Below are 27,830 nucleotides of genomic sequence, written 5' to 3'. Positions count from 1 at the left end.
CATTGATTATCTTGTAGATTAAAAATATGGTATTAAAGTAAATAATTTGTTTAAATGACAAGATATTTAACTCCTTCAACATGTTCTTAATTTTTGTGTATCTATTTTTCTTCAATATGATTCTCATTGCTCTATTTTTTAGAATTGTCATTTGTTTCATTAATCCGTCGTTGGATAAGAATAGAATGCTGCTACAGTAATTTATGTGTGGTACAATAATTGCGTTGTACACATTTTTACTGGAAACTGTATTAAGGAATCTTCTTATTCTTCCCAACAGTGAGATTTTTTTGGCAATCTTTTTAATAATTTGTTTTGTATTTTGAGCAAAAGTTAATTTGGAATCAATTATTACCCCCAAATATTTCATTTCAAATACTTCTTTCAATACTTCACCGTCTATCGATATGTCTTTTTTTGTTTGCGTTACTCGTTTTCCAATGTTCATGAATTTTGTTTTGTTTACATTCAATTTAAGTTTATTTTTCTTCAGCCATATTGATATATTATGTAGGTCTTCATTTAGATGGTTCATTATGAGTTCATAATCTTCTCCTGTTATATAAATCAGTGCGTCGTCTGCAAATAATCTTATTTTACAATGTTTCAATACTTTTACCATATCATTAATGTACATTATTATATTATTGTACCTAGAAATAAACAAACTGTGGGCATATAAAACAAAAATAAGATTACATTTTGTTTAAGCGGTTTGTACAATAGTGTACAGTGAAGTTATAAGTGTTTAGTGTAATATATGGTGAATATTTTATGAGAAACATAAATTGATACAAATTAAATAAAAAAGTTTCAACTGCTGTATCAAAAAGCCATAATTTTAACTCTTTTAAATATTGAGGAAGTTCAGCAATCATTTGAATATTTTTCGGTAAAAGATTGAAAGTACGAGGTCCAATGAAACTGCAGTGTGTTTGCATTTGTTTTGTGTTCGTTTGGGGAGTATAAAATACATTATCATTCTGTTTTCATTTATTTCGAATTTATTTTTGTTTTTAAAGATGTATTTCATAAATTGTCTTTAATTGTATTTAACTGTTTTGAATGGTGTTTAACCGTCTTTGATTGTATTTCACTGTTATTGACTGTCTTTAACTGCCTTCATTTAATTAATGTTGGGAGTATTATGGCGTCATGCGCTACCTCCTCGCATTGTCCATCATCAGGACAGTTGTTTAATTACACAAATATAATGTTTAACTAATAAATGCGCAGCGGCTTCCTCATGGGCCAGTAAGGGAGCGACTTAATTCCAAGTGCTTTGAGACCCTGCGCACAACAGCGCAGGTCGTTTTTTAACTTAAGCGAATTTTACTTTTCTGTGTAGGGTCTCGGTTTAAGTCCATTCTTACCGACCAATGAGAAATTAAGTCCATTCTTACCGACCGATGATAAGTCGCCTTTGGTAGTTACAGGATGTAAACTGGAAATTAGAAAATTAAAATTGGTTAAAAAATGTACTTATGGTAGCAGTATTTGATTTTTTCGGTTATAGTTTAGATATTCGAATGGATTGCAATTCTTTTACAATTAACACACTAATTTCGGTTGTTTGTGCGTGAAATGTTACTCCAGCGCGAAATCTTCTTGCGTGAAATATGGTTCAATGTACGCATATTTACTATGAATGTAACTGTCATTTTCATAATTGGCACCTACCTATAATATAATATTTTAACAGAAAATTATTAGAATTCGCTTTTTCTAAATTGAAAATTTTATACTAAGTATTCAAACTATCCCATAATTTTTCACGGGTTCACGTACTCTTCTTTTATTCAACATAAAATAGTATATTTTATTATTAATTTTAATCTGTCATTCAAACTTTACAATTAACTATGTGCCTCTTATTTTCTTCAGATTACTTTTCTATTTCTGTTCTGTTGCATATACGTTTTCTTTTCTTTGTTAATATTTAATTTATATATTGCTACATTACGTTAATATGAATACTGCTCTGATAAAAATATTAAATGCTTCAAGTTAATTTTTGAGTGTAAATATATTAATAAATTTTTGGCTATTTTTTAAATATTTTAATTTTTGTAATAACAATTTTACTGAGATTTTTTCAAATGAATAACGCCACCTGAGCTTCCAGACTGTATGAAATGTTCAGAGTAAATGTTCCAAGCTTCTGTGGCTCGCATTATTACGCACAATCTGACTAATGACCCTTTCCCGGAAACACTACACACGCCACTGCGTCTTCGTGAAATAAATACTACAAATTTTGTAATTTCTATTTCATGATGAAATCAGTTCGTCATTAATGTTTTAATTGAATTTGCGGTAGGTAGGTATCTAAGGAAATAACTCATCAAAGCACAATTTTAACCACAACGTCGACGATAGAGAATAATTTATAGATTCACCAGTTGTTGACAACTATTTTTGCAATGTGGATTTGGATGAAAATTCCAAAAAATATTATGAAATACAAGAAATAGGCGACCTCAACTCTTTGAAACAAGATTATTTTTTACTTACTACAATTACAAGCATAAATAAAACCGTGTCAGTCTTACTTATAAAGATTCGCTACGCTGCAGCGTTGGTATAGCTATACGAGGAAGAGGGCTGTATAACACTCAGATTAAAATCGTTAGTCAAAATAATATTCATTGTTCTTTGTTCCAAACTTAAAAAATACGGTCATTTTCGCATTTCACACTGTGTTGCTAACGTCACATTTCTTCAGATCACCCGATTGACCCGGTCTGTTTTTATTTGCATCGAAATCTGGCCAATTTTTTTATGTGTCCCGGAATTGCTTTGGTAAATGGATATTTTGATTTAAAATATCCTTCCGATAGTGCTGCAAAGGGGTATTAGTTCTTTTTTTACATTTTCATTACGCGACGGATAGATATTTGTCAAACTTCGCGAAAAATTAACAAATTCGCGTTTTTCTCATATTTCCGGCGTTATCCAGTCGCAATACTAAGGGGTCAGACGATATAAATCTGACAGCTACTAATACGGCCGGTAGTTGCATCTGTATATGCTGAACGTGTGTACGCTGATTGCGTGTTGGCGCCAAGATCCTTTGATGTGAACACGAACATGCTACAATAATCGGGATGGCGTCCAAAGCGTGCAACTGCCAATATACGTACGCCAACAGGTCCTGTATATGGAATTATTGTAAACGTGTACTGGCAGCATCAGATTATTCGTAATCCGGGAATGTTCGAGATTATAATAATACATTATGTGTATAATATATTTCCAATCTTCTAACTTTCGTGCTATGGAATTATCCGTAGTGAAATAATAACTGGTCATTTTTCCAAAGCGTGGGTATGCAGTTATATCTGCAAGCTTACTTACCTATTTCAAAAGCGTGTTTAATAACAAATTAAAATACTTGGATAAGCGTCTCCTCGAAGAACCGCGTAGGCGTTACAAATCTTCTGACTTGAAGTAAATTACAACAACTTGTGTGATAATTTCTTATTACTCATCATCTGTACATACATATCCTAGCACATATATTACTTTGTTGATGACGTTAAATCTGAGGGCGATTATAATATAATATAAATGGCTTGATAAGCCATTCCGATGCTAAGAACGACCGCTGCTTAGCACTACTAGCTACTTTTATTTAGGTGCTTAACCCTTTAAATGCCGGAAGGTATTTTGCTTGGATGTACCGACAGTCCGCGAATTTTTTTGGCAAAAAAAAAATTATAAAATAATCCTTTTCTGAAATATATTAAAAAAATAAATTGAAGACTTACTAAATATGTACACTGTATGTCGTTTGTGTTGCCATTCACCAAGAAAAACACCACAAAATTTTCACAAAATGTCCAGGGTTGTCACAAATTTTTAATCTTACTCGAATAAAAAAATATTTTAAATAAACAGAAAATTAATAATTATTTTAATCAAAGTTATATACTTTTCACATCACGAAAAAATTAATAGGCTTCTGCCGTGTGGTACTCCTCAAAACAAGGTTCAATGCAGAGAGCTACTTTGCACTGTTTACACCGATACCTTGAAGCTTCATTTAGATCACTCTAAAGTCGATATAATCTGTGAACTGTTATATTATAATTATTTCTTCATCATCCCAATAGATGTGACCGTGGGTTCCATATTTTAGATTTTTCAAATTACTTGAGTTTGACAAGCAAAATCGTCATATAGAACAGCGTGTTAACGCGCTCATTTGGTCTGGCCGGCCTTGTGAGCACGGCTACCTAGAGCGCTACAAACTTTAAAATAAGAACAATTTAAAAAGCAAATTAACTCCCCGAAATCCTTGATTTTTTCGACTCTTAATATACGTAATCTATACTCTCTTGCATTTAAAAAACTTTGGATAGTCATACACTTTTTCTAAAACTAATTAGGTATATTGTGTATAAATTATGTATATGGAATTACGTTAGTAGTTAACGTGAATATTGAATTATCTTTTGTGTGTTGAATTACATTTTTAATTATTTAATAAGTCTTTGATATTTTTTTACATATCGCCTTCTAACCCTTCGGGTCTCGGAAAAACATTACTAGCCACAAACGTCATATTCAATTATAGCCTCTGAAAGACAGATCTGACCTGGGCGACAATACATTATAAAAGTTTTTTTTTTCTGTAATGCGTAGATATGTGATATGTTCGTCATTGAAAAGATAAATAATTATTCTTCACAGTTTGTATCAAATATTGGATACAGGAATAAAATTTAAAAATATTGACAAAGTGCATGATTACGAATTTCAGTTAAAAAATTATTTATATATTTTTATTGTACAAATGGCATAAAAAGTGAAGTTACAGTTTTATTTCTTATTTTACTTGTACAAAAGGAATATGTTTTATAAATTTTGAATTATTTCAATATTATGGACGTTCCGAGTTGTTCATTTTGTTCTGGTAAGTTTTTTGTTAACATTTTCATATTTGATATTAAATAAATATTTTTTAGAAAGAATTTTTTTTTTCAAATGCAAATATTTCAAAGATAATTTTATTTAGTTTCTAAAAAAGCATTTCTTTTAACGACAACTTTAAAAATAAGTAAAATGTACCGAGTTTTAGAAAATTCACCATTTCGTTGGGACTTGAACCTGAAGGGTTAAGCAATATTTTATTTTTGTATGTAAATACAAAATCTTATGGAGTGGTAGAGTAATTAGGAATTTTTTATATTTATATTGCATGATATTATGATTTGAAATGTTATATTGTTTTGTAATAAATAAATAAAAAAAAAATAATAGCTTCTCGTGCATAATAAACAAACACCTTATTGAAATACACCTGCAAAGTGTTGTTGCTTACGCTTTACTCGCTATAAATGATTTCTTAGAAATTATTATATTATTCACTTTCAATTCAATGCGGTTAGTGGGAATCTCTTCCGGAGGCTTTTAGATTAAGTCTATTGAGATTTTAATATGCAAAACGGTTTTCTGGAATCGCGTTGAGGTCTGCGTAACTGGTTTTAAAACTAGACTAGTATGCCTGCTCTTCGTAGTGATACACATTACGTTAAACGCATCCCATCGTTTTTGGGCGTGGCCCATATCATATATCGTATCGCTCACCCTACACTCCGATACAAACCTGTCACACTTGACGTGTTATAAGTGTGGGCATGGCGATGATGATACGTCTTGATCTGCTAGCCAGGCGATATTTAAAAATGATGCGGTCAGATCAATTTAGGGAGCTACCGTGATCACGAGGCGGTCAGCTGTCAAAATCCATTTAATAATATTCCGCGGCAGCTCCCCAATTGATCTTATACCATTTCCTGACGTAGGAAGAGGAAGATTATTGCGTAGTGTGACACCTCAACATATATTCTGTATAAACTACGCCCAAAACAGCTTTGATGCGTGTATCGTTGTTTGTCACTAGCATCACTCTCGAGGTCCGAGAGTGAATTAAACGCGCTCGTCTCGCCTCGCAGACTTCCGTTATGGTGTTTTGTACTAAATTCAATATACTATAATTTGGGAGGCTGGTTTGGGTACCGCCACCTCGGAAACCATTGGATAACTAACACTTCTACCATAGGTCACCCCAAGTGGTTGGCTGCGTTTGTTGATTTAGCAGTGGTGCAGTATATGAGGATGCATAGGATGAGTTGTGTTCAGGATACCATCAGCTGCGTGGCGTATCAGATCGGGAGAGGCTGATTGGGGTTGTCTTGGTCTCTCGACCCGTCGCCCTGCGCTGCAGTGGGAGGGATATATATTAATACATCTGTCACACTCCTGGACACACTGATCCCCATATTCCTACCCAATCCTCATAACTTTTATCTTCCCAGAACTTCCTTTCCTTAAAAAATATGACATAGGCCTTGAGGGAAATAATTTTCAAAAAAAATCTACAAACAACCAATATAACCCAAGCAATAACCGTGCGATAATACAACGAATAAAGTAGCAATAGGGTTCCCTTGTCTCGGCTATATATTTCACTAGCTATCTTAAATGTAATATTATTTACTGGCCTAATATATTCCAAGAATCAGTTCCTTGGGTATTTTCTATTTTGATATATTGCGTTCTCACATATACATACAAAAAAGTGTACCCAGGTGCGGGTTACTTTCCAGAATATTAAATTGTTTCTGTGAATTCCACATAAATATTCGATTTGAACTAGGTATAAAATATTAAGGGATTCCCCTGTACGTTTAATGTATTGTACGAGCATTCAAAATCATTTATTACTGTGTCATGTCATTTATAGTATTACCTACTAAAGGCAAACAGAAAATCCTTTCTAGTAATGATGATAACATTTGTACATTTTACACCTTCTTGTAATCATGATAACACCTACATTTTATACCTTCTTGTAATCATGATGACATATACATTTTATGCCTCCTTGTAATCATGATGACATGTACATTTTATGCCCCATTGTAATCATGATGACATATACATTTTATAACTTCTTGTAATCATGATTACATGTACATTTTATTACTTCTCGTAATCATGATTACATGTAAATTTTATACCTCCTTGTAATCATGATGACATGTACATTTTATAACTTCTTGTAATCATGATTACATGTACATTTTATTACTTCTCGTAATCATAATTACATGTAAATTTTATACCTCCTTGTAATCATGATGACATGTACATTTTATCCCTTCTTGTAATCATGTAGATGTGTAAATTTTATACCTTCGTAATCATGATGACATATACAATCTTATAAGCGACTTTTCTAGGAAATGATATATATGATGGAGTTAATAATAATATAAAGTCTGGAGTTGTAAAATACCTGTTTTTTATCTGTGCGTAAACGGTCAGTATTTTATAAAGTCCATGCAAAGATGTAGAGAAGTTACATTGCATCACATACAGTTACTATAATATGGACTTAAAACTTATACATATTTTGACCATAAGCCATCGAATGTTGGTATATGGGATGTTATTCGGTTAATATTATTTAAAAATGATATTTTTATAATATCGAATACAAATTATTATTCTTCTTCGTCTCCGTCTAATGCACTCTTGTATCGGAGGTTGTGTATCATCTGCACAGTGACCCTACTTTTTTTTACTGCAATGTAAAATGTTTGAAGGTTGCTAACCTGTTTAACCTGCATCAATATGAAGAAGAAACAAAATAAATTGCCTCTCAATAGGTAGGCACTCCAGCAAAGGCTCTGCGTTTACAACGTTTACCTCCAGGTACCTTCGTCCCTCGAGAGTCAGGCGAGGTGATCGCCCTAATATCCCTTTCAATTCCAGAGTAAGCCATGAATTTAATTAGGACAAACACTGTTTGTGTTGATTTTATTTAGTTTCTTTGTAAGTTGTGGATAAGTGGTAATTGCGGTAAGTTATAAATAAAAATAAAATGTTACATAATAACCTAATTAACTAACTTAATTACCCAGATAATATAAATATTCTCGGGTCTAAAAGGTGAGCTAGTCTATTTACTTATACTTGTACTCTATTGGTTTAGGATAAAAATGTAACATTAGTTTTAATTTTTTGATTTAGGAATAGCTTTTCTCACTTTTTATAACCTCAGGTAAATTGTTAAATAGTGTTGGGTCAAAGTATTTGTAGCGGTGTTGTGCAGGAGTCTTGTTTTTTAGGTACGTATATATTCCCAGATGTTCTTGGTCTTACGCTTTGCGTTGAGGACAGTTCGAATTCTTCAAAAACTTTTAAGACGTTGCGCTGACGAGCTACGTCTTTGTGCGCAGCGAACTGCGTGGCACTACAGCTCTTCAGTCATTCTCCTACATACAGGGTTTTCCAATAAGAGGTGTTATTTTGAATAGCCCACTATTTCGGTAGATGTTACTTTTGAAGCTGTCATTTGTTGTCATTTGACAAGTATAAACTACGCCATTAATAAAAATGGAACGATACGCTTCAAAAACGCATTGAAATGATTAAAATTCACTTGAGTGAATCAAATGCAAATCATCTTGAGTGATGAGGCCCATTTCCACCTCGGTGGCTTCGTCAAAAAGCAAAATTGTCGCATCTGGGGCTCGGAAAACCCAAGAATTATTGTTGAAAAGCCTCTCTTTCTTCAACGTGTGACTGTTTGGTGCGGTTTATAGTCCGTCGGAGTCATTGGACCTTACTTTTTCGAAAATGAGGCTGGAGCAACAGTTACGGTGAATGGATTGTGCTATCGAGAGATGATTAATGATTTTTTATGGCCGGAATTGGATGGTATTGATCTGGACAACGTTTACTTTCAACAAAACGGCGCTACATGCCACACAAGCAACGAAACCATTGATCTTTTACGATTGAATATCAAAATAACAACTCTTATTGGAAAACCCTATACTACCGTAAGCCACCGACGCGACATGAACGTGGCACTACCGTTGATGTATTATATTTAGACGAGAAATGTAGCAGAAAAATAGGTTCCGCTTTTATTCCTCCAACTGAAATCCATCTCTCCCAACGCTCTAACTAATGCGCACAAGTTTAGACGAGATATTATTAGTACGAAGAAGCGTCTCTGGTTGTAGCTCTATGGACACTACGCACAATTCCGTACAAACTCACTCTTACAAAAACCGAAAACTATGAAGCATTCAAAAATATGTTTTGCACATACCTAAACAAAATTACCCAATTAGAGTGTAACAACATACTTCTTAACAAAGCATTTTCTTAACATGGTGATTTACAAAACAGTCAATACAACTTTTCTACTTTTTTTCGAAACATTTGCATAATTTGGTGTTTGACGGGTTATTTTGCCGAAATCTCATATTTTTCAATCTCTTTATAACAAAACATACTTCTGTTGCGTCCATAGAATGGTGAAGAATACAAGACATGAGACGAGGGCGAGTTTTGTGACTCTAAGTTTGAAAAATCTCACATTAAATTTCCAAGACTAATCTGCATTTCATCATTATTGTGAAAAAAATAAAACACAAAACAAATTTTTACGATTCCAATTATCTCGGGAATGTTGGATATCTGCAGCCTTAGTTCTAGGAGTGATGTCACATTACTGCTGATAGCTTTCAAGCTTCTGAACGGTTTTTTATCAATACCAGACATTCTGGCTAAAATTGAAATGTCCCGGATAATTTCACGCTAGGCCTCCAACACAAGATTTTGATTCATCCCAGGTGCATAATTATCTTACCAATGGTGATGCCACTGGGAACACTGACTAAGTTGATTAACTGCCTCGCAGGAAATGTCGATATTTTCCAAAGAAATACAATACTAATCTTTTTGCCCCACGTGTAACTTTATATGTTGATTACCATATGTTTTGGTAGATAATACAGTGTTATGCTTAAAACGGTAGTCAAGCGAACCTGCCACATGGCTGCTTGTCTGCAGTTTTACCTTAATAGTTTGCCTTAATTAATAAGATTAAGGGGATTGATTGTTACATTCATAGAAAAATGGAAAATATTATTTGTAATTTGTAAAAGTTATGAACTAATGTTTCAGACTGTGTAATAATTTTACAGGCACATGAATTTTTCGTTTACTATCCATCTCTTTACGATATTAGTGTTGGGTTTCTCATTTTCCTTAGGGGCAATGTTTTGGAGTTTATAAAAAATAACTGTTTATTAAAATAACAATTAGTTTGTATACTGTAACAAACAACTTAAAATTAATTTTATTTTTTGTTATCAATTTTAATTTGTAGAACCCAATTTAAATTTATTGTTTTAGTTCGATGTTTTTATTTCATATATTCAATAAACAAAAACACGCACACAGTTTGATAATGCCTTAACGAGGAGAAACAGGTGTCATACTTGTTTTAAATTAGTTTAAATAAACAAGTGTAAAAGGGACAGAGCGCGTTCTAAATGTGCAAGAAACAAAAGGTATTGAGTCAACGGCTACATTGGTTGCTGTACAAATTCCACAACTTCATATTTTCTAGTGTTTGCATTTCTAGTGAGTCTTGTCTACTCAGTGGTAGCGACTATCGGCAACTGACGGCACTGCACTTTAGTTTTGCTGAGAACGTCGCTCTATACACTCACATATTTTTTCTTATTTTTTTCTGCTTTTGGTTAGCAAGATAATGCATAAAAGATTAATTTAAAAGTGTTAAAATTATATTTTTGACTGTCTCACATATACGAAGCGAAACATAGTGAACATATAATCATTCTCGTCAAGTAGTGCTTGTGAATTTTATACTGGGATTCGAGCATTGTTTATTATTTTTTTTTGTAAATAAAACTAGTCAACACAATTATACATCAAGATGACGTACCTATGTGAGTAATATTAATTAATTAGTTTTTATCTCTCTTGTGTTCTGAACGTTACTGGATAAATATACAGAAATACTCGAGCGATTACTTGTATATACCTATTATTTGTTTAATATTAATACAAACAATATTATTGGTTTGATATAATTTTTTTAAGTATTAATATTGAAACATATGAACTGCTAACTGCGGTTTAAAGCCAATGAATCCACCTAAATTTCGCTGCTTACGCAATATTTTTAGGTTCTATAAATTTAGGAGATTATGGCAAGCGACCAATCAAAATGTTTTTGCAAACTTGCCAAAATACATTTGATTGCCATAGTGATTTGATTGGGTAGTTAGACAATAATTAAAAGTAAATATTTCAGTTACCGGAAATCGAAAAAAATGCTTTTTAAAAGTTATTTCTATAAAATAAAAATCGATTGTTCACTTGGCGGCCATCGTTATTAATGCGAATGTTTTAAGGTTAGTTTTTTTGGTAAATGTACATAAACAACGGTTAATACGCACCTTTAAAAGAAAAAAACACCATGTATCAGTTAGATAACAATGAGATATAAGTATTTCAGTTTACTAAAATGAAAAAAAAGCATGTTAGTAGATATTTCTTTAAAACACGAATATTTTCACATTTTTTCCTCAAGCCATGTTTTAAAGTGTTTTTAGGTTAGTTTTTTTAATTTATGTTTCAATTAATTAATGTGTCACTCTGACAACCTAAGAACCTGTTTTTGGGTCGTAGATTCATATTTTGGTTTAAATAAGAAAAGAAAAAACTAATTTTAAAACTTTAACGAAGTAACTATGAAAATGCATTATTTTCCATATCCCGTAACTGGAAAACTGAATTCTCATTAATATCCTACTACTAGAAATAAATACAAAAAAACGAGACTTAAAAAAAAAAAAATTTTGTTTGTCAAAACATGGCGTAAAGAAAATACGTCAACTATCAGCGTTTTTAACGAACTAGCTATAAAATATATATCATTTTTTCCTTCTAGGAAACTAAAATACTTACTTCTCGTTATTATCTAACTGATACAAAGTGTTTTTATAACAAAATATGAGTATTAAGCACGTCCTTATTTTTTGTATATCACGTGAACATTATTTGTATTTATTTTTGTTATGTTTTCTGCATTATTTTATAGTTTTTTTGTCGAATTTGGAAGGCAAAACAGCTGTCTATTACAATGCGTATTTATTATTTGACGAATGTTCATTAATTCGTTCGTGTTTAGTTGAACTATTTTGGTAAAAATCTAGTCTCCTTCAACGGAAGCAATCTTCCGAACAGGCCTTCCATTGATATGCTTGGTATAACTATAAGTGACCAGCTCAGGTACGGGGGCTCCATCGAAGCCAGAGTAAAGTTGGCCTCTCAGAAGCTGGGCGTACTGTACAGGGCCCGCAGATACTTTAATAATACAGAACTGCTGACCCTGTACAAATCGCAAGTGCGCCCTACTGTCGAATTTGTCAGCCATCTCTGGTCCGGAGCCCCTAAATACCTGAAAAAAACCCTAGACTCTGTGCAAAAACGGGCGGTCCGTTTGAGAGATTCCCCAATCTTAACAGACGGACTGCAATCTTTAGAGCACAGGCGTCAGGTAGGTATGCTGTCCTTGTTCTATCGGTATTACAATGAAAGATGCTCTGAGGAACTAGCGTCATTGATACCTTCGGCACCGGTGCGTAGTCGGGATACACGCCAAACGCGCGCCCAACATTTGCACACAGTTGACACTTGTCACATGAGAACGGGTCGCTTCTACGATTCGTTCTTAAGTTCAACAGCTCGGCTGTGGAACGAACTGCCGGCCTCTGTGTTTCCTCCCTCCTACAACATGGGACTCTTCAAGACCCATGTTCACTCCTTCCTCTCCACAAAAAGACCCTCCACACAGCATCCCCAAAGATGACATAGGCCCTGAGGGAAATTATTTTCTTCAGGGCCTCCTGTGTGGAGTTAATATAAAAAAAAAGAACTTTCTTAATATTTTGCTAAATTCGGTTCAAATCTTTTATACTTGGTTACATATTTATTTTCTATAGGTACTTGTTACTTTAAATCCCTGGTGCGCTAAGAGATCCTCTATGGATTTGATAGTAGCTCACCACAATTGAATCGATTTTACAGCATTTTGAACCTTTAAAAATGTTCCTTGAATATTGAAATGTATTTTATTTGCTTGGCAAGGAAATATTGTAAGTTGATATTATTCTAGCTTGTCGTGTTGCCTCTTGCAAACATCTTTATTTTATCACAGTTGACCTTCAAAACTACAGGAAGGTATTTTTATACATTGGAATTCGATAAACTACCCTCACCCATAAAATCTATCCCTCCAACTTCGATCTAGTTGGTTTGGAGGCTGTAAAGACCTAGATAAACCTCAACCCAAGAATAAGACACCAAACGGGGCGAACCACTTGGAGTGACCTATGAATGACAGGTGTGTTGATTATTGTAGAATGGTTCCCCGGGAGGCGGTACTCATACCCGCCTCGCAAATAACATCAGCTGTTACGAATTTAGATTTTTTTAAATAATTAATTAATATTAAAACAAACAAGAGACATGTGATAAATAAATGTTTTTTAAAGGTTGCTTTGAAATATTCCAAGGTTGATCCTCCAATAAAACCATTAATTTAATAAAATTGATTGTAACTTTATGCTAACTGATTACAACTTTATGGTAATCACTAATCCTCCAACCATTGCCAACATCGTTTCTTAGGAGGCTGTATTCGGATAAGAGTGAATGTATTTATTTGTATTTTATTATCACATTAGCTTAGCATCATCTTTTTATGAAATAAAATACTAGAAATATCAGAACAATAATACAATGCTGTTTCAGCAATATTATAATAACCTATTGAAATACTAATGGCTGATTTAAGCATAATGAGTAAGATTAAGGAAGGGACGCTTAGATGGTTTGGTCATGTAGAGCGAATGAGCAAAAAAAGGAGTGTAAGGAGAATATATGATGCAAATGATAATGATAGCAGAAGTCGGGGATGCCCGAGGAAGAGATGGAACGACCAATTGAATCAGGTACTTGAGTCGGGCCATGTCAAGAGTCAGAATAGTACAAGGGTATGTATGAGACGATGTATGAATGTGAATGAGGCAAGAAGTGTGTGCCAAGACCGAGTCGTTTGGCGGTCCGTCCTCTCTGCCTACCTCTGCAGAGAAACGGCGGATGATTAGTTAGTTAATAGTTAATTAAATACTATACGTGAGCCACGAATACTTTTTTATTTCTCCATTATTCTGATAATAAATCCTTGAAATTAAAAATATTTAAAAAACCTCTAAGGATAGAGTAGATGACTAGACTGTGTGAATATTTATATAAGATTTATATTATTTAGTATATAAGTTTCTTGTAGCAAACATTTATTATAGTGACTATCTTATTGATTACTCGACATATTTAAGATGCATTTTTTATGCGAATACCGCACAAGAGTTCCGATCGTCCGGACCTAGTGGGACTGTAGCATCTGAAATGGTTTATAGTAATCCTAGAGAGGTCGTACGTGACGTCCTTGTTCTAGTATCTTCTGTCTTTTTTGTTTTCATACAAGACAAGTATGAAAACAAAAGGAAGAGGACGATAGTAGATCACGTATGTACAATTTCTCTTTATAAGTTGAGAGGCTGACAGGATTAAAGGGGAGTTGGGAGGGGGGGATATGGGAAAGATTTTTCTGAACGTGTCCGAAAAGTAAAAACTGCTATTAAAAGGTCATAAATACGCTTTCAAATTATATTATCATTAAAACACATATAATTGTTGAAATATTAAAATATTCTGCTCTCCTGAAGATATTTCTAACTAAAATTACTGATAATGAAAAAATACATTCAAACACATGTATTTTATAAGACACATGCATTTTATAAGACACATGTATTTTATAAGACACATGCATTTTATAAGACACATGTATTTTATAAGACACATGTATTTTATAAGACACATGTATTTTATAAGACACATATATTTTATAAGACACGTGTGTTTTATAAGACACATGTATTTTATAAGACACACGTATTTTATAAGACACATGTTTACAAATGTTGTTGTCACTTTTCTGTCGTAAGATATGAAGATAATTAATAATATAAATAGAATAAATTAAGTTTAATTTTTTTTACAAGGTGCGTTCCGAACGTTTGGTTTTAATAAAGGTGTATGTTTTAATATTATTGTGTTATATTATGTTATATTTGAACATAAAGCATGGTATTTTCTCTTTCTAGCATTGTTTAGATTATAGGCCTTGTAAAGAATTGGTTAGATGACAATCTCCTGACACTCAACGCTGGTAAAACAAAATTCCTAACCTTCAGTCTATCTGTTGCAACCCAACCTACTAACAATCAGAAAATAACAATCACTCTTATCCAAGACCTTATTCTTCCTGTACTTGCCCAAACTTAGAAAAAGTATCCCATATAAAATACCTAGGGGTCCTAATTGATCATCATCTTCGTTGGGATCAGCACTTAGCCAGCCTAACTCCCCGAATTCGCAAGCTCTGTTATGTTTTTCGAACATTAAGAAATATCCTTACTCCTACAATAATGAAAACAGTCTACTATGCTCTCTGCCAATCCCAATTAGCATATGGCATCATAATTTGGGGCGGTTGTGCACATTATCTTATTGATCCATTACAAAAAGCCCAAAAAACGATAATACGTACTATCAACAAGCGACCGACAAGATACTCCTCCACTCGACTCTTCACTTAATACAATGTCTTAAACATACGGCAACTCCACATAAAATTTACTCTAATGCATACAACGTACCTACACTACATACCACGTCAGCTCAAAGACATTTCATGTACCTAGCTCCCAAAATATTTAACCTTCTCCCTGAAAACTTAAAAACCGAAACCCAACCCCATAAATTTAAAAAACTAATATCAAAATGGATAAGTTCACTTGGAGACCACAATATATAAAAATTGGTACATAAATTAAATTTTATTATAATTTTATCAACTAATTATCAATTATTATTAATATTTAATACCATTTTTATTACTATAAATACATTTAGAAACCATGATTTTAATATTTGTAATGCAATTAAATTTGTATAATTTAATAACTTTTAATTTAATTTAATTTGTATAGTTTTATTACTTACTTATTATTTAATTGTATAATCTAATTAACTTATATTTTAATCTAAATTGCATAACTTTATAGCTTATAATTAACTTATTTTATAAATCCATTCTGTAAATATCACCCGCCATAACACAGGGACATCCCTAGCATGGCGGATGAATTATCAAAAATATGTATAAATGTTCAACAAGTTCTTATAATAAATAAATAAATAAAAATAAAATAAATATTTTTTTCACCATTACAGTAAGGGAGATACAATGATTTCTATAAATATATAAATAAATATATAGAGGCATATTATTTAATTCATAGATTTAGATAGATACACTTAGGGAGATACAATGATTTCTTTTAAAATTGTGAAGGCATATTTTTTAATACACTAATATAATAAACAAAAATTTAAGTAAAATCCCTAACGGCGTTAATAAATAAAATAATTAACTATAGTATGTGCAAGACCCCATTCACCGCATAGTGCAGATGCACAGTAGCAGAAAACACGTAAAACGTGTTTCAAATGAATTATTCATAAAGATTACAAATCATTTATATATTTCTCATTTGATATATTGTTCTTATACCGCATTCCTGGCAGGTTAAACAAACACTAGGAAATGCAATTGGAATTGAAGAGATTCAAAATGATCCAACGGATAATCTTGTTTGTGGTTACTTCAAAGTGCACCAACCTTACGGACGGGTTGTTTCATAGAATTTAAACAATTCATCACATTTAAAAGTTGATTTTCAAGTTCTGTGAATGTTCTATTTGTGTTCTATTATTATATCATTATTGACCAGTTACTTCACAAAACTAAAATACCAACAAAACTTGGATAAAGTTTATGTTTAGACTCGTAGAATTCAATACTTCGTTCGTGTGAAAACTACTGAAAAAAATATGAAACAATGCATGATTATTACTTAAGCCAGTGATAAATATAGCAGAAAAAAATATTTTCATTTTTCATCTTTTTTTTTATTTTTTTATTTTTTTTATAGTGAATACCTCACAAGAGTCCCAACTGCTCCCGTCTGGAGCCAGTGAGACTATGGCATCCCCAATTGGGGGATGTTGTGAGGCTGAAGGTAAGTGGGGAAAGGAAAGAGGAAGGTGGGGAAGTACCTGGCTATTCAGATCTAGTCACTAAACACGGCTAAAGCCATTTGGAGCAACGTTTCAATTCTGAATGGTGGTCTTACACCAGGGCGATACTGGTAGTATCTTCCACTCTTGAACGTGCCGCAAATATACTATATATTATTTTAATTAATTAATTGTGAAATAACACAAATTAATCAAATAAAATTTATTTGCGCACGTCGGGTTCGAACCCGCGACCTTCGGAATGGCAGTCCAATGCGTTAGCACTGGACTATGCCGGCCGTCAAATCTGTTACTGAATGACAAAATTTCAGAACCGATCTTTATTTTCGGATAGTGTGTTAAAACCTAGGGTATGTAAATTTCTCGCTATCGAAACCGGTTTCATTACTTTTATGAAAATATAATTATCTTTTAATGTCATTATAATATCCTTTAAAGAGCCCCAACATACATGATTGTGTAAAAAAAAAACAGCAAAAAATACATAATCTTACCCGTATTCTGTTATGACCATTTTTTCAAAATCATTTCCTACCTAATTATTATAAAAAAATACAGAACATACCAGATGGCATCTGGAATTATTTTTTAAAAGAGTGAAATGAATATTTTGTAGCTTATGGTGGAGAAGAGTGATGACGTTTTTAGCTGAAAATTGTAATACACAAATACTTTAGTAGTTAGGAAAAGATAATCACTAAATAGTATAAAATAATGTTGCTTTTCGCGTCTGTCTGTTTGTGCGCTTAGTTCATCTAAACTACGCAACGGATTTTGATAGTGTTTTCACTATAATTTAGAGATTTTTCCGGGAGGTTTATTTATATAATTCATGCATAGAAAGCATATGCATAGATAAATGTTCTTTATTTTGAAATTATAGAAAAGTTCGTAATCAAGACGTAAAGATATTTTCGAATGCTTACATTGCTAACGCTGGCTAAACCTTATGAGATACATCAAAATGATGTTCTACGGAATTGTATATCTTGAAAAGGTCTACAGAAATCTCTTCATTTCCTAAGGATAACCACCAGAAACGCCAGGTAGACGTCAGCTAGTTAACCTTCCAGCGGGCGCGTTGAGAAATTTCCCTTGAGCGGGCGCTTGTCGTAAATTTTACGTCATCAAGTTTTCTCCATGTAAGTGGTGTTTTCTTTATACAAATGTTAGGGATTTTTTTAAGGATATGAAGAATGATAATAGGCAGTACTTAAAACAAAAACTAATTGACTTTCTTAAAAAAACGAAGCAACACTCAAAACATTTTAATATTTCAAAACAAAATTTGTTATCGACCTATTTAGTCAGAATCAATATTCCCATCCTTACAATTGTTTCAAACCACCGCAACTGAAGAATGGTTCTTGCATGTAAAGGACTGGCAACGGCAACACTTCATTGATGCTGAGGATCTTTTCTTATCCAGTGCACATAACCGACAAACACCGAGTTTTGGAAAGCTTATGTTTTCTTCTTCTGTCATCGGTTCAATAGCCCTACCGTAACTCACTTTGAGAAAAACATTTATATCTTGCGGTAAATGTTTGACATTTGATTTGACTCTAGCATAGCTCGAAGCTCGATGCTTACAACTAAGTGGAAAGAGTGGGGGAAGCGATAAGGCGCGTCTGTCGTAAATTTTACGACAGTGCGCCCGCTGGAAGGTTAATACTCGTAGTATAAAATATGTTAGTGCGTCTTTCTGTTTGCTTACTTAGTTCATCTGAACTACGCAACGGATTTTGTTAGAGTTTTCACTATCATTTAGAGAATTTCTTCTGGAAGTTTTATATATATAATGCATGCATATTATAATTATATAAAATGGAGAAAAGTCTAAGTTTTGTAAACAAGTCTTAAAAAAATATTAAATCTCTTAAGAATAGACCCAGTAACGCCAGGTACATGTGAGCTAGTTATATTATAAAGTAAAAATAATTGTTATTTTTTGTGCAAATTTGAAATAAATTTAAGGCGATGCACTACGTCGTGTAATATTTTAAATTGAGCCGCTATCAATAATCAATAACAACCCTTACGTAGATGGCGATAAGGTTTAAATTCCCGCTTAACACCATCCGCCTGTTTTGATTTATGCAAGAAAAAAACATGGCCAAAAAGTGCCTTTTATTTTATTTTGTGGATGTTCAGGCATAAATATTAAATTTTTTTTCGATCATTTTATAAATAACTTAATTTACCACATTATACAATAAAATCATATCCGAAAATGGGTTCGTAAGTAAGAGATTTTAAACTGTAGAGAAGTTTTCATAGGCAAATACATTATTTTTTTCTGGGCTTATAAAAAGATTTATCTAAAAAATACTCGATTATTTTAAAGGCTAAGATGTATTCTGCTCGCAGTATTTAATTAAAGCATCTGAAAAATTTCTAGGCTACTAAATTTTCAAACCAAAAACGCATGATTTTGCATGACTACGTATGGCATCGCCTTAATGAGAAAATTTGTAATACGTTTGTTAAAAAGGTGCAGGGAATTAACGAGGGTACAAATTAATGATTCAAATTAAGTCTGTTCAGTTAAGTTAGTCTGATTTAAAACCTACAGTAATTTGTGCAAATTATAGCTTCCTTGTACCATTAATTGAGCGTTTGGAGCTAAGGATACAAGGTAGCCAGAAGGTAACCTAACACCTAACCTACTGGTGACCTTCGATAACCTATTATAGCAGAGGGCATTTAAATAATAATTAATTATATTTTATGTTTTTTTTAATTTTATTTTATTAAATATAATTTGTATTTCTGATTTATTAAAATTATGTTAAAAATGGGATTGCAGTACGTTCCTATTAAAACACGTGGCCACGCACCTGCATAATAGACAACGACACATATGAACACCGATATTGTGATAACACGTTCGTGTTTTACTGTAATTTTATTAGGAAACATAACAATTCATTCGGTAAAGGTCTGCAATTAGGATTTTTATGAACACATTTTCCGACATTGTTATAATATATTCGTATTTTACTAAAATTTTATCAGAAAACATATTAATTCATTCGTTGAGGGCCTGCAATCCCGTTTATAACCGCATTTCGAATAATTGAAGGATATTCTTAGTAACTTAGCAATATTTTATATCAGTTTTTAAGTTTTCTCTCCGTTTGTTTGTGTAGATTCTCTTCTCGGACCCATTTCATTTTAACAAGTATATAATGATGTTTAAGCATTTGCAGATATTATTATATGGATATTATTTTATGCAAGACACTATCTAGATTGCATTTAGTTCGGGAGGAATATTGCGATTATACTTAAAGATAGCGGCTTAAATATTTGTGAAGAAAATTAAGAAGATGTTTATGGTTCTTAGTCGAAGTGTGATACAGTTAGATATGACCGAAGGAAATAGGACCAGCTTAGCCCACCGAAATAAAAAAAAATGTGAAATTTGTTTACTGAGCGTAGGGAAATCCTGTTTTAACACGAGCACTTTGCTGTGAATTTGTTTGTCTGTTCCGTGTCCGGTCAATACCGTCAATATGATAGCCATGTTTGATAATACCTTTTTACTGTGCCAGAGTTCGAGATCGGAGTAATCAATACTACGCAAGGTCTGTTATAGGTTTTTTTCACCAATTTATCATGTTAACAGATATTATGTATTTTTTCCTCTTTAGAAACAATTACTTTGTGGATAGGCTTTATATTTTAAAATAAAACAAACACTTCGTATTTAACCACAAATTTTTAGAATTTTACATATCGACCGGTTTCGCTAAAACCAAGTTTCTTCAGGATATTATAATAACTGTTAGTAATTATTATTATTATTATACCATGAAGAAGCTTGGCTGAAGTGAAACCGGTCGATATGTAAAATAATAAAAGTTCGTGGTTAAATACAAGGCGTTTGTTATAAAAAGAAAATTATGCAATTTTTGTCTCCATGGTTCGAATATTTCTTTATAAACTATCTCAAGTGGGGAGAGATGATACCCAACTGGTTGTGATATTAAATAATATTTAATCAGAGATACCATTACGTTTATCATTACGCTTGGCGTCACCGCATTGCGGTTAGAGGATATCAAGTGATGACGCACTAGTCTACTGAGGTACCTGCTCTACCATTTATATATTGAATACATTTACGGTCGTTGTTCCCAATCCTACTGATCAACTGTGGAGCCGAAATTTTAACTCATTGATCATTTTATTGTTTATGAAATTGGTCGGGGCCACTTAAGATAATCAACAGTAAAGATGTTTGGAAATAGGCGAATCGAACGTTACTGAACAAATCACTTGGCTGATCGGACCCTGAGATTGATCGTTCGAAATGCTGGGAACAACGGCAGATAGATCGTCTAATCAGATTAACCCTTCTTAAATATCTTTACCTACAAGTTTCAACGATGGCGATGGTGAATTTCTCATGGAATTTTGGAATGCTTCCGATGTATTTTAAATGTGCTACACAATTTTTTATCATTGAAGTGCTCGTAAAAAAAATTAGAAATTCGATAAAGTTATCTTTCAGTTGTTTCTATTCGAAACAAAAATTGGTATTTCTAAATAGTAAAAATTTAATATTAGACCGGTCGGTGGCTGAGTTGACATCGCGTTTGGGTCCCACCCAGGCGTAGTGTATTCAATTCCTCGGCTGGCTAAGTCCTCCACCATAAGACCAGCAACATTTTCCGCTTGCTTTGGTAGGATATTTTTTTCAAATATTGTCAGGTTATTCGTAAGCCAGAAATGTTTGTCTTTCTTTAAAATATATATACATCAACATGAAAACCTTAACAAAAAAAATTAATTAAACACTTTCCTTTTGTGTAGGGAATTAATAAGACGAATGTCACTTCACTTTTCATTCCGCTTGTACAAGGAAAGTTTTTTTTAAACTTTCAATTGTGAACATGACCTGCTGACATACTACTTTGGAAGTTAAGCGGGTGTTTATATTGAAGAATATAAAAATAAAATAAAAACTGTTAACAAAAAAATCACGCCAATTTGTAATCATGTTCATTAACAATTTTTAGGATTTTATCCGTGGAATCAAGTATAATTTTTTTTTTTAAATAAATTTAATATAAATTAAATTTAATAATGTTATAACTGAGACAGTTTGATAATGGCCTCAAAGCCGAAACAGCTGTCACATTAAAAAACCTGTAAAAATAACAGAAATACTTGCAGAACTTAATAATTATTATAACATTATTAAATTTTATTTATTATTAAATTTATTTAAAAAATTAAATGGAGTTCTACGAATTAAACACCAAAACAATAAATAAGTATAAAAATATTTGAGACAAACTGATAAGAACAATTATTTTCTTTTCAACGACGAACAAACCACATACTTTTGCATTATACAAAAAACGGTAAAAATACTTTTATAATGTATGGACGTCCCGGTCAGATCTGTCCTTCAGAAGCTCTAATATGATTTTTATGTCTAGTAATGTTCTTCCGAGGCCTGAAGGATTAATGACCAAGATGCAACGATGCATGCAATGGCATTATAAAAAGCGAGATGAAGTGTGCTTGTGTTGTATGGACTCCGCACCAAACAAACTACATAAATATGTTGGAAGATTATAATATATAATATATCTTATGTTTTAGAGAAAATTTTTGTTTTGATTTATTAAACAAGAGATAATTAGAAATAAAGTTGTTTGGACGAGAAGTCGATGATGAGATTATTGAACTACAATAACAACTTAAGCTATCTAGATTTAGCCCTAACGATTCCATGAATTCCTATATTTTTACGGTGTTTTTCGTGGTAAGGCGAACTGTCATATCCCAGAAGTTATTTGAATTAAATAAGGCCATTTGGATTAAACATGTTTTGCGATCATGGATACTGTAATGAACTATTATTGATGACAGTTTACATGTAAATTTTATATCCTTAAGCAGAAAAGACCTTCGAATACTTTCCGCAGGAAAGTTTCCGGTTGTCAATGTGCCTTGAAAAATGGCTTACTGCGTAATACGACATACGTCAACAGTCAGCGAACAAGTGGCCGAGTGAGAAAGATGCCAATAGAACCATGTGGATCAAGATAATTTGACGCAGAAAGGCAAAAGGGCATAAGCGACAATTTAGCCAATAATTTATTTAACATGTTATTTATTTATTTACTAAACGCCATAAAAGGCTTTTACAATAATGTGATACATGAGATTATAAGTACACAGTGGTACATAGGCGAATATTAGTATTACATTTAAGAACACAACAATGTGTATACAATACGACATTGAATGTGATTCAGCTGAAATTCTTAAGGCATAGAATGCTACAATATTAGATAGCACTTCATTTAAACAGGATAAAATACACAGAAAAGGTGACTTGCCAACAGATATAATCTAGCAAAATATTATAATAGCGCAAATACTAGTGAGTTTATTGTTACAATCAAATTTATCTCCACTTGGCCACTATGGCCGGCGGGTATGGCAAAGTAGCTTCAACAATTCAGGGCTGTCAGAGACTTCACAATTAAAAATAACATTTTTCATTAAAATAATACATCCGTTAGCCAACACTATAAGACATCTGAAGCAAGCAGTTTATATAGATGCTATACATATACATTTCACATATATGTATAAGAACACATTAGTGTATTTATTAGACATTAGACATTAATGTATTGTAGCAGATATCAATTGCAGGCTCTCTCAATTTGAATTGAACGTATCGAAGAAATTTTCTTTGTACTTTCTCCAAGCGGTGTAAGTTACAGGTATAAATCGGAGACCATACAGGAGATGCATATTCTAGGTGCGATCTCACAAGAGAGCAGTAGAGTAATTTAATTGACTTTGTTACACTGTTTTGAAAAGTCCTTGTGTTACGCATTACAAAACCTAGAATTTACATGGCCTTATTGGAAATTGGAGAATTTCGAAGAAGAAAAAATAGAATTTTTGTCTAATCCAAACTGTAACTTATTTTTTACAAAATTGTCGCTTACGCCTTTTCGCTTTTATGGCGTCAAATATATAATTTTAAATATATATTTTAATAGACTTTACAAAATTGAGGTTATTAAACCTGTTCACGGATAATTGTATGTAAGAACTGAAAGAGGTTGGGATTGGGCGCAAAATCGAGTAATCTGGAAGTAGTATTACGTTTAATTTTTGCGAATAACAAATTTAAATAATATTGTTATTAATAGCTATGAGTAAATCGTAGTTATTTTTTCTCCAGAGGACAAGTTACAAATGATGATAGTAAATCAGGTGTGAATTAATATTTTTCTTCTTGTTACCTAAACATTTCTGAAACTATTTCTGAAAGATACCCTATATTTAAATTTTGGTTAAAATGTTTACTGCATGGTCGGTGTTAAAATAATTTACGGATAATATCTGCTTTGAACTTACTTTGAGCTTATAATAAGGTTCATCAAATACGCCTCAAAGATCAAAAACATTGATTTTTATTCTGATTATAATAACAATCTATTTTCTCATATCATGAAAAAATAACCACCGCGATTATTTTTTGTGTTTATGTCCAAGATAAGAATGATATAATTTAGGTAGCTTATAATAAGGTTCACCGAATACGTTACAGAGATCAAAAACATTGATTTTCATTCTGATTATAATAACAATCTATTTTCTCATATCATGAAAAAATAACCACCCCGATTATTTTTTGTGTTTATGTCCAAGATAAGAATGATATAATTTAGGTAGCTTATAATAAGGTTCACCGAATACGTTACAGAGATCAAAAACATTGATTTTCATTCTGATTATAATAACAATCTATTTTCTCATATCATGAAAAAATAACCACCGCGATTATTTTTTGTGTTTATGTCCAAGATTAAAAGGATTCAAATTAATTCGATTAATCGAGATGGAGGCAGTTTAAGAGTAATTTGAAAACTGGAGGCGATCGAAAAACCTGCATCTAATAGGCACCAGACAGGTTTATGTACATAAAACAGGAAATAAGTGCCGTTTATACTTTAGAATGTTTACTAGAAGAGATATTTTAATTTTATTTTAGCTCAAAAATTTCCAGAAATGACATGAAACTAGACAAAAAAAGAATTTAATAATTGTATTTCAATCATCAAACCAGGATACCAGATAGAAGGTTATTGATATTGAAGAAATAATTCAGATCTGTACCTAACCGTGCGATAGCTTAGTGTATAGAATGGAAAGGGCAGACACTCCTGAAGACATGTCCCGTCAATATCAAACCTTTTTTGTTTTGTGTGTTTTCTAGTACCTACGCGTGATTTGATATTTGTTATTATTTACATCTAATGGATCAAATGTTAATTTAATCATCACGGAGCATGTACGAGTATATATATTTTTTTTATTTGTGCAAATTTATTGAGCAATGATTTAACCAAGTTTCTGTCTTTTCAGATTTGACAACTATTTTCGTAGCAAGCTTCTTTATCGCGAGTCCCACGAAAGCTAAAATGGAACCCTTAATCGCAGACCTGAAGGCTACGGCCAAAGGAATTGACGACTTCTCGTACAGCCTTCTTTTGGTAAGTGACCCTAGAAAATTGATCAGGTGTATCAAAATGAACCACGAACTCGAGGACCTAATTGAGCCTGAGACCACTGTAAAACCCAGTACCTACGCCCATCCGTTCTTATTCGATCTAATAAAACTAAAACCTTATATCTAGGAGGTTGACTAACACATACGGTATTACTGAAAAAGATTGTATCGACACGACGTTTAGTATATAATGAATAATTTAAGCCTCTTGGCGAGTCGCGCGTAACTCGCCCATAAAATGAAAGATACTGGGAGAAGTGGTTAAACGACGAGGTACATATTGCAGCCACGTTCCATAACATATCCGGCTCAGCCACAGAATAAAGAAAAAAACTAGAAGTGCCTTCCATACACATTTGAATTGTAAAATTGTTCAATTGAGCCCATTAGCACATTTGAATTTCGTAAACATTTTGTTTTTGAAATTTAAGGCCCGATTTGAAAAATATTTCGACGTCTATTTTACATGTCCGCAGTGCATTTCTTGCAGTCTTCTTAATTCCGTAGACTCAGTACTGTACCACTTCCAACTTGCCGATTTAACATACACACTCTAGAGTTCGGCTCGATGGCTCGAAGCGAGTAAGTATGAAAGAAATTAGGAGTTCCAAATGTCTTCGATCATCGCGAGCCATCGAGTCATGAATTTTTCCGTCCACACGGTGATAACTTGCTCGATGTCGAATAAAACCGTCGAATAAGAAAGAATTTTGGTAGTTGTCTTTAAATTCCGTTGGTACCAAATAATAAGTCCCTCACAATATATGTAATATCTTCTTCCCTTAAAGATTTACCACAAATTACATTTTCTCACTGCAATACCAACTCAAAACAAAACACTCTAATTCACCGCGCTTCATACATATGTATTTAACACTTCATACAGAGATTTCGACTTATTTAATACAACACCTCACTTTTTAAACCCAAAATCAATAAATAACATACGCACAATACATATAACTCAACACATACTAGATCATTCAGCTTTTCTTTTGTTCCACTCTTACTCCCTCCCAACATCACAAGCCCATAAGCTAGTGTAACTCTATCTTGTTTATCACTAAAAAAATATGATACATCAGTGAAAACCTCTTATTGGTTTAATAATTATAGATACTTCACTATACATTGAAAATACTAAAACTGTTGGTTTTCCAAAATAAAATAAAAATATTGAGATAAATTGACTATCAATTTTAAAGAGCGCCTCGAATTACTATTGTTAATTAATGTAATTGATAAAATAAGAATTAGGTTAAGAACTAACCACGCAAGGATTGACCCCAATTTATAATTTAATAATAGGAGATATTTCTTACTTCCTAACACGTGTAACCGCATGATTTTGAATGGTTTTACGGGTAAATTTGTTAATTAGTCATAATACAGAAATAAACATACTCGTAAATGCAAAAGTTAGAAAATAGAATTTTAATTTAAACAACTTTTCTTTAAATTTTGAAGGTTAAATGCTTAATGATATATATTACAATAAAAATTCCAATAATTGAATTGAATATTCAATTAAACTTTTAGAAAAATTCAATATGTATCCCATATGAATAAAAATCGGATATGTTTTTCCAAGACACTATCTAGGTTACAAACCATTTTTTCATAACATTAGCTATTTATATTAGCGGGTGTTAGGAGTGATTATGGGCCCCGACCTTGAGCTCGCAATCATATTTATTAATTTCTCAATCCCTGAATTATCGACAGCTTTATTATTACCAGTTCCATCTATGAGTATCCTTTTAAACTACTATCTAGGATATCACAATAATGTTTAATTTTGCAGCGTTGCGCCCTCACCATGAAAGGTACGAACGTCGTCGTCAGTCCCATCTCAGTGTGGTCCATGTTAGCATCTTTGTCAGAGGGGGCAGGTGGCATCACCCGAGACGAGATCGTGGCCACCCTGGGCTACAAGACCAACCAGACCCGCCCTAGCGACGTCTTCAAGCTTGTGGCCCCGCACTTACTGGTCACCACAAATACAATTAGCCTGGAGACAATGAACGCGATCTTTCACCAAGATAAGACGGTAAGCATTCAGCCAAAAAAGGATTTCCATTTATAAATACGTAATATTTTGCAACATTGATTTTAACATTGATATTTTAGGTCTATGCCGGCAGCGGTAAAAGTAGGGTTTAGTGAAAATTTATTTGAAGATACAAAAAAATATATTTTG

At 32.6% G+C, this 27,830-nt stretch overlaps 1 protein-coding gene across 3 annotated transcripts in view; it reads left to right on the top strand.

Moving 5' to 3' along the window:
* LOC149417657 (serine protease inhibitor 77Ba-like) overlaps nt 1–27,830 on the top strand; it is a 54,799-nt gene that overhangs the window by 19,927 nt on the left and 7,042 nt on the right. For 2 of the 3 annotated variants that reach the window (XM_089640119.1, XM_089640118.1), the window contains exons 2-3: nt 25,486–25,613; nt 27,435–27,680. In XM_089640119.1, coding sequence (XP_089496245.1) covers nt 25,542–25,613; nt 27,435–27,680 — 318 coding nt within the window. In that variant the 5' untranslated portion in view covers nt 25,486–25,541. Of the gene's footprint in view, nt 1–10,519; nt 10,785–25,485; nt 25,614–27,434; nt 27,681–27,830 lie in introns of those variants that run through there. The other variant, XM_089640117.1, reaches the window with a different exon arrangement.

The sequence above is a fragment of the Hesperophylax consimilis genome, chromosome 15, assembly GCF_061612785.1.
Source record: "Hesperophylax consimilis isolate HC1 chromosome 15, BYU_Hcon_1.0, whole genome shotgun sequence".
In the NCBI taxonomy this organism is placed as follows: Eukaryota; Metazoa; Arthropoda; class Insecta; order Trichoptera; family Limnephilidae; genus Hesperophylax; species Hesperophylax consimilis.
This window is presented reverse-complemented; position numbering and strand designations above follow the sequence as displayed.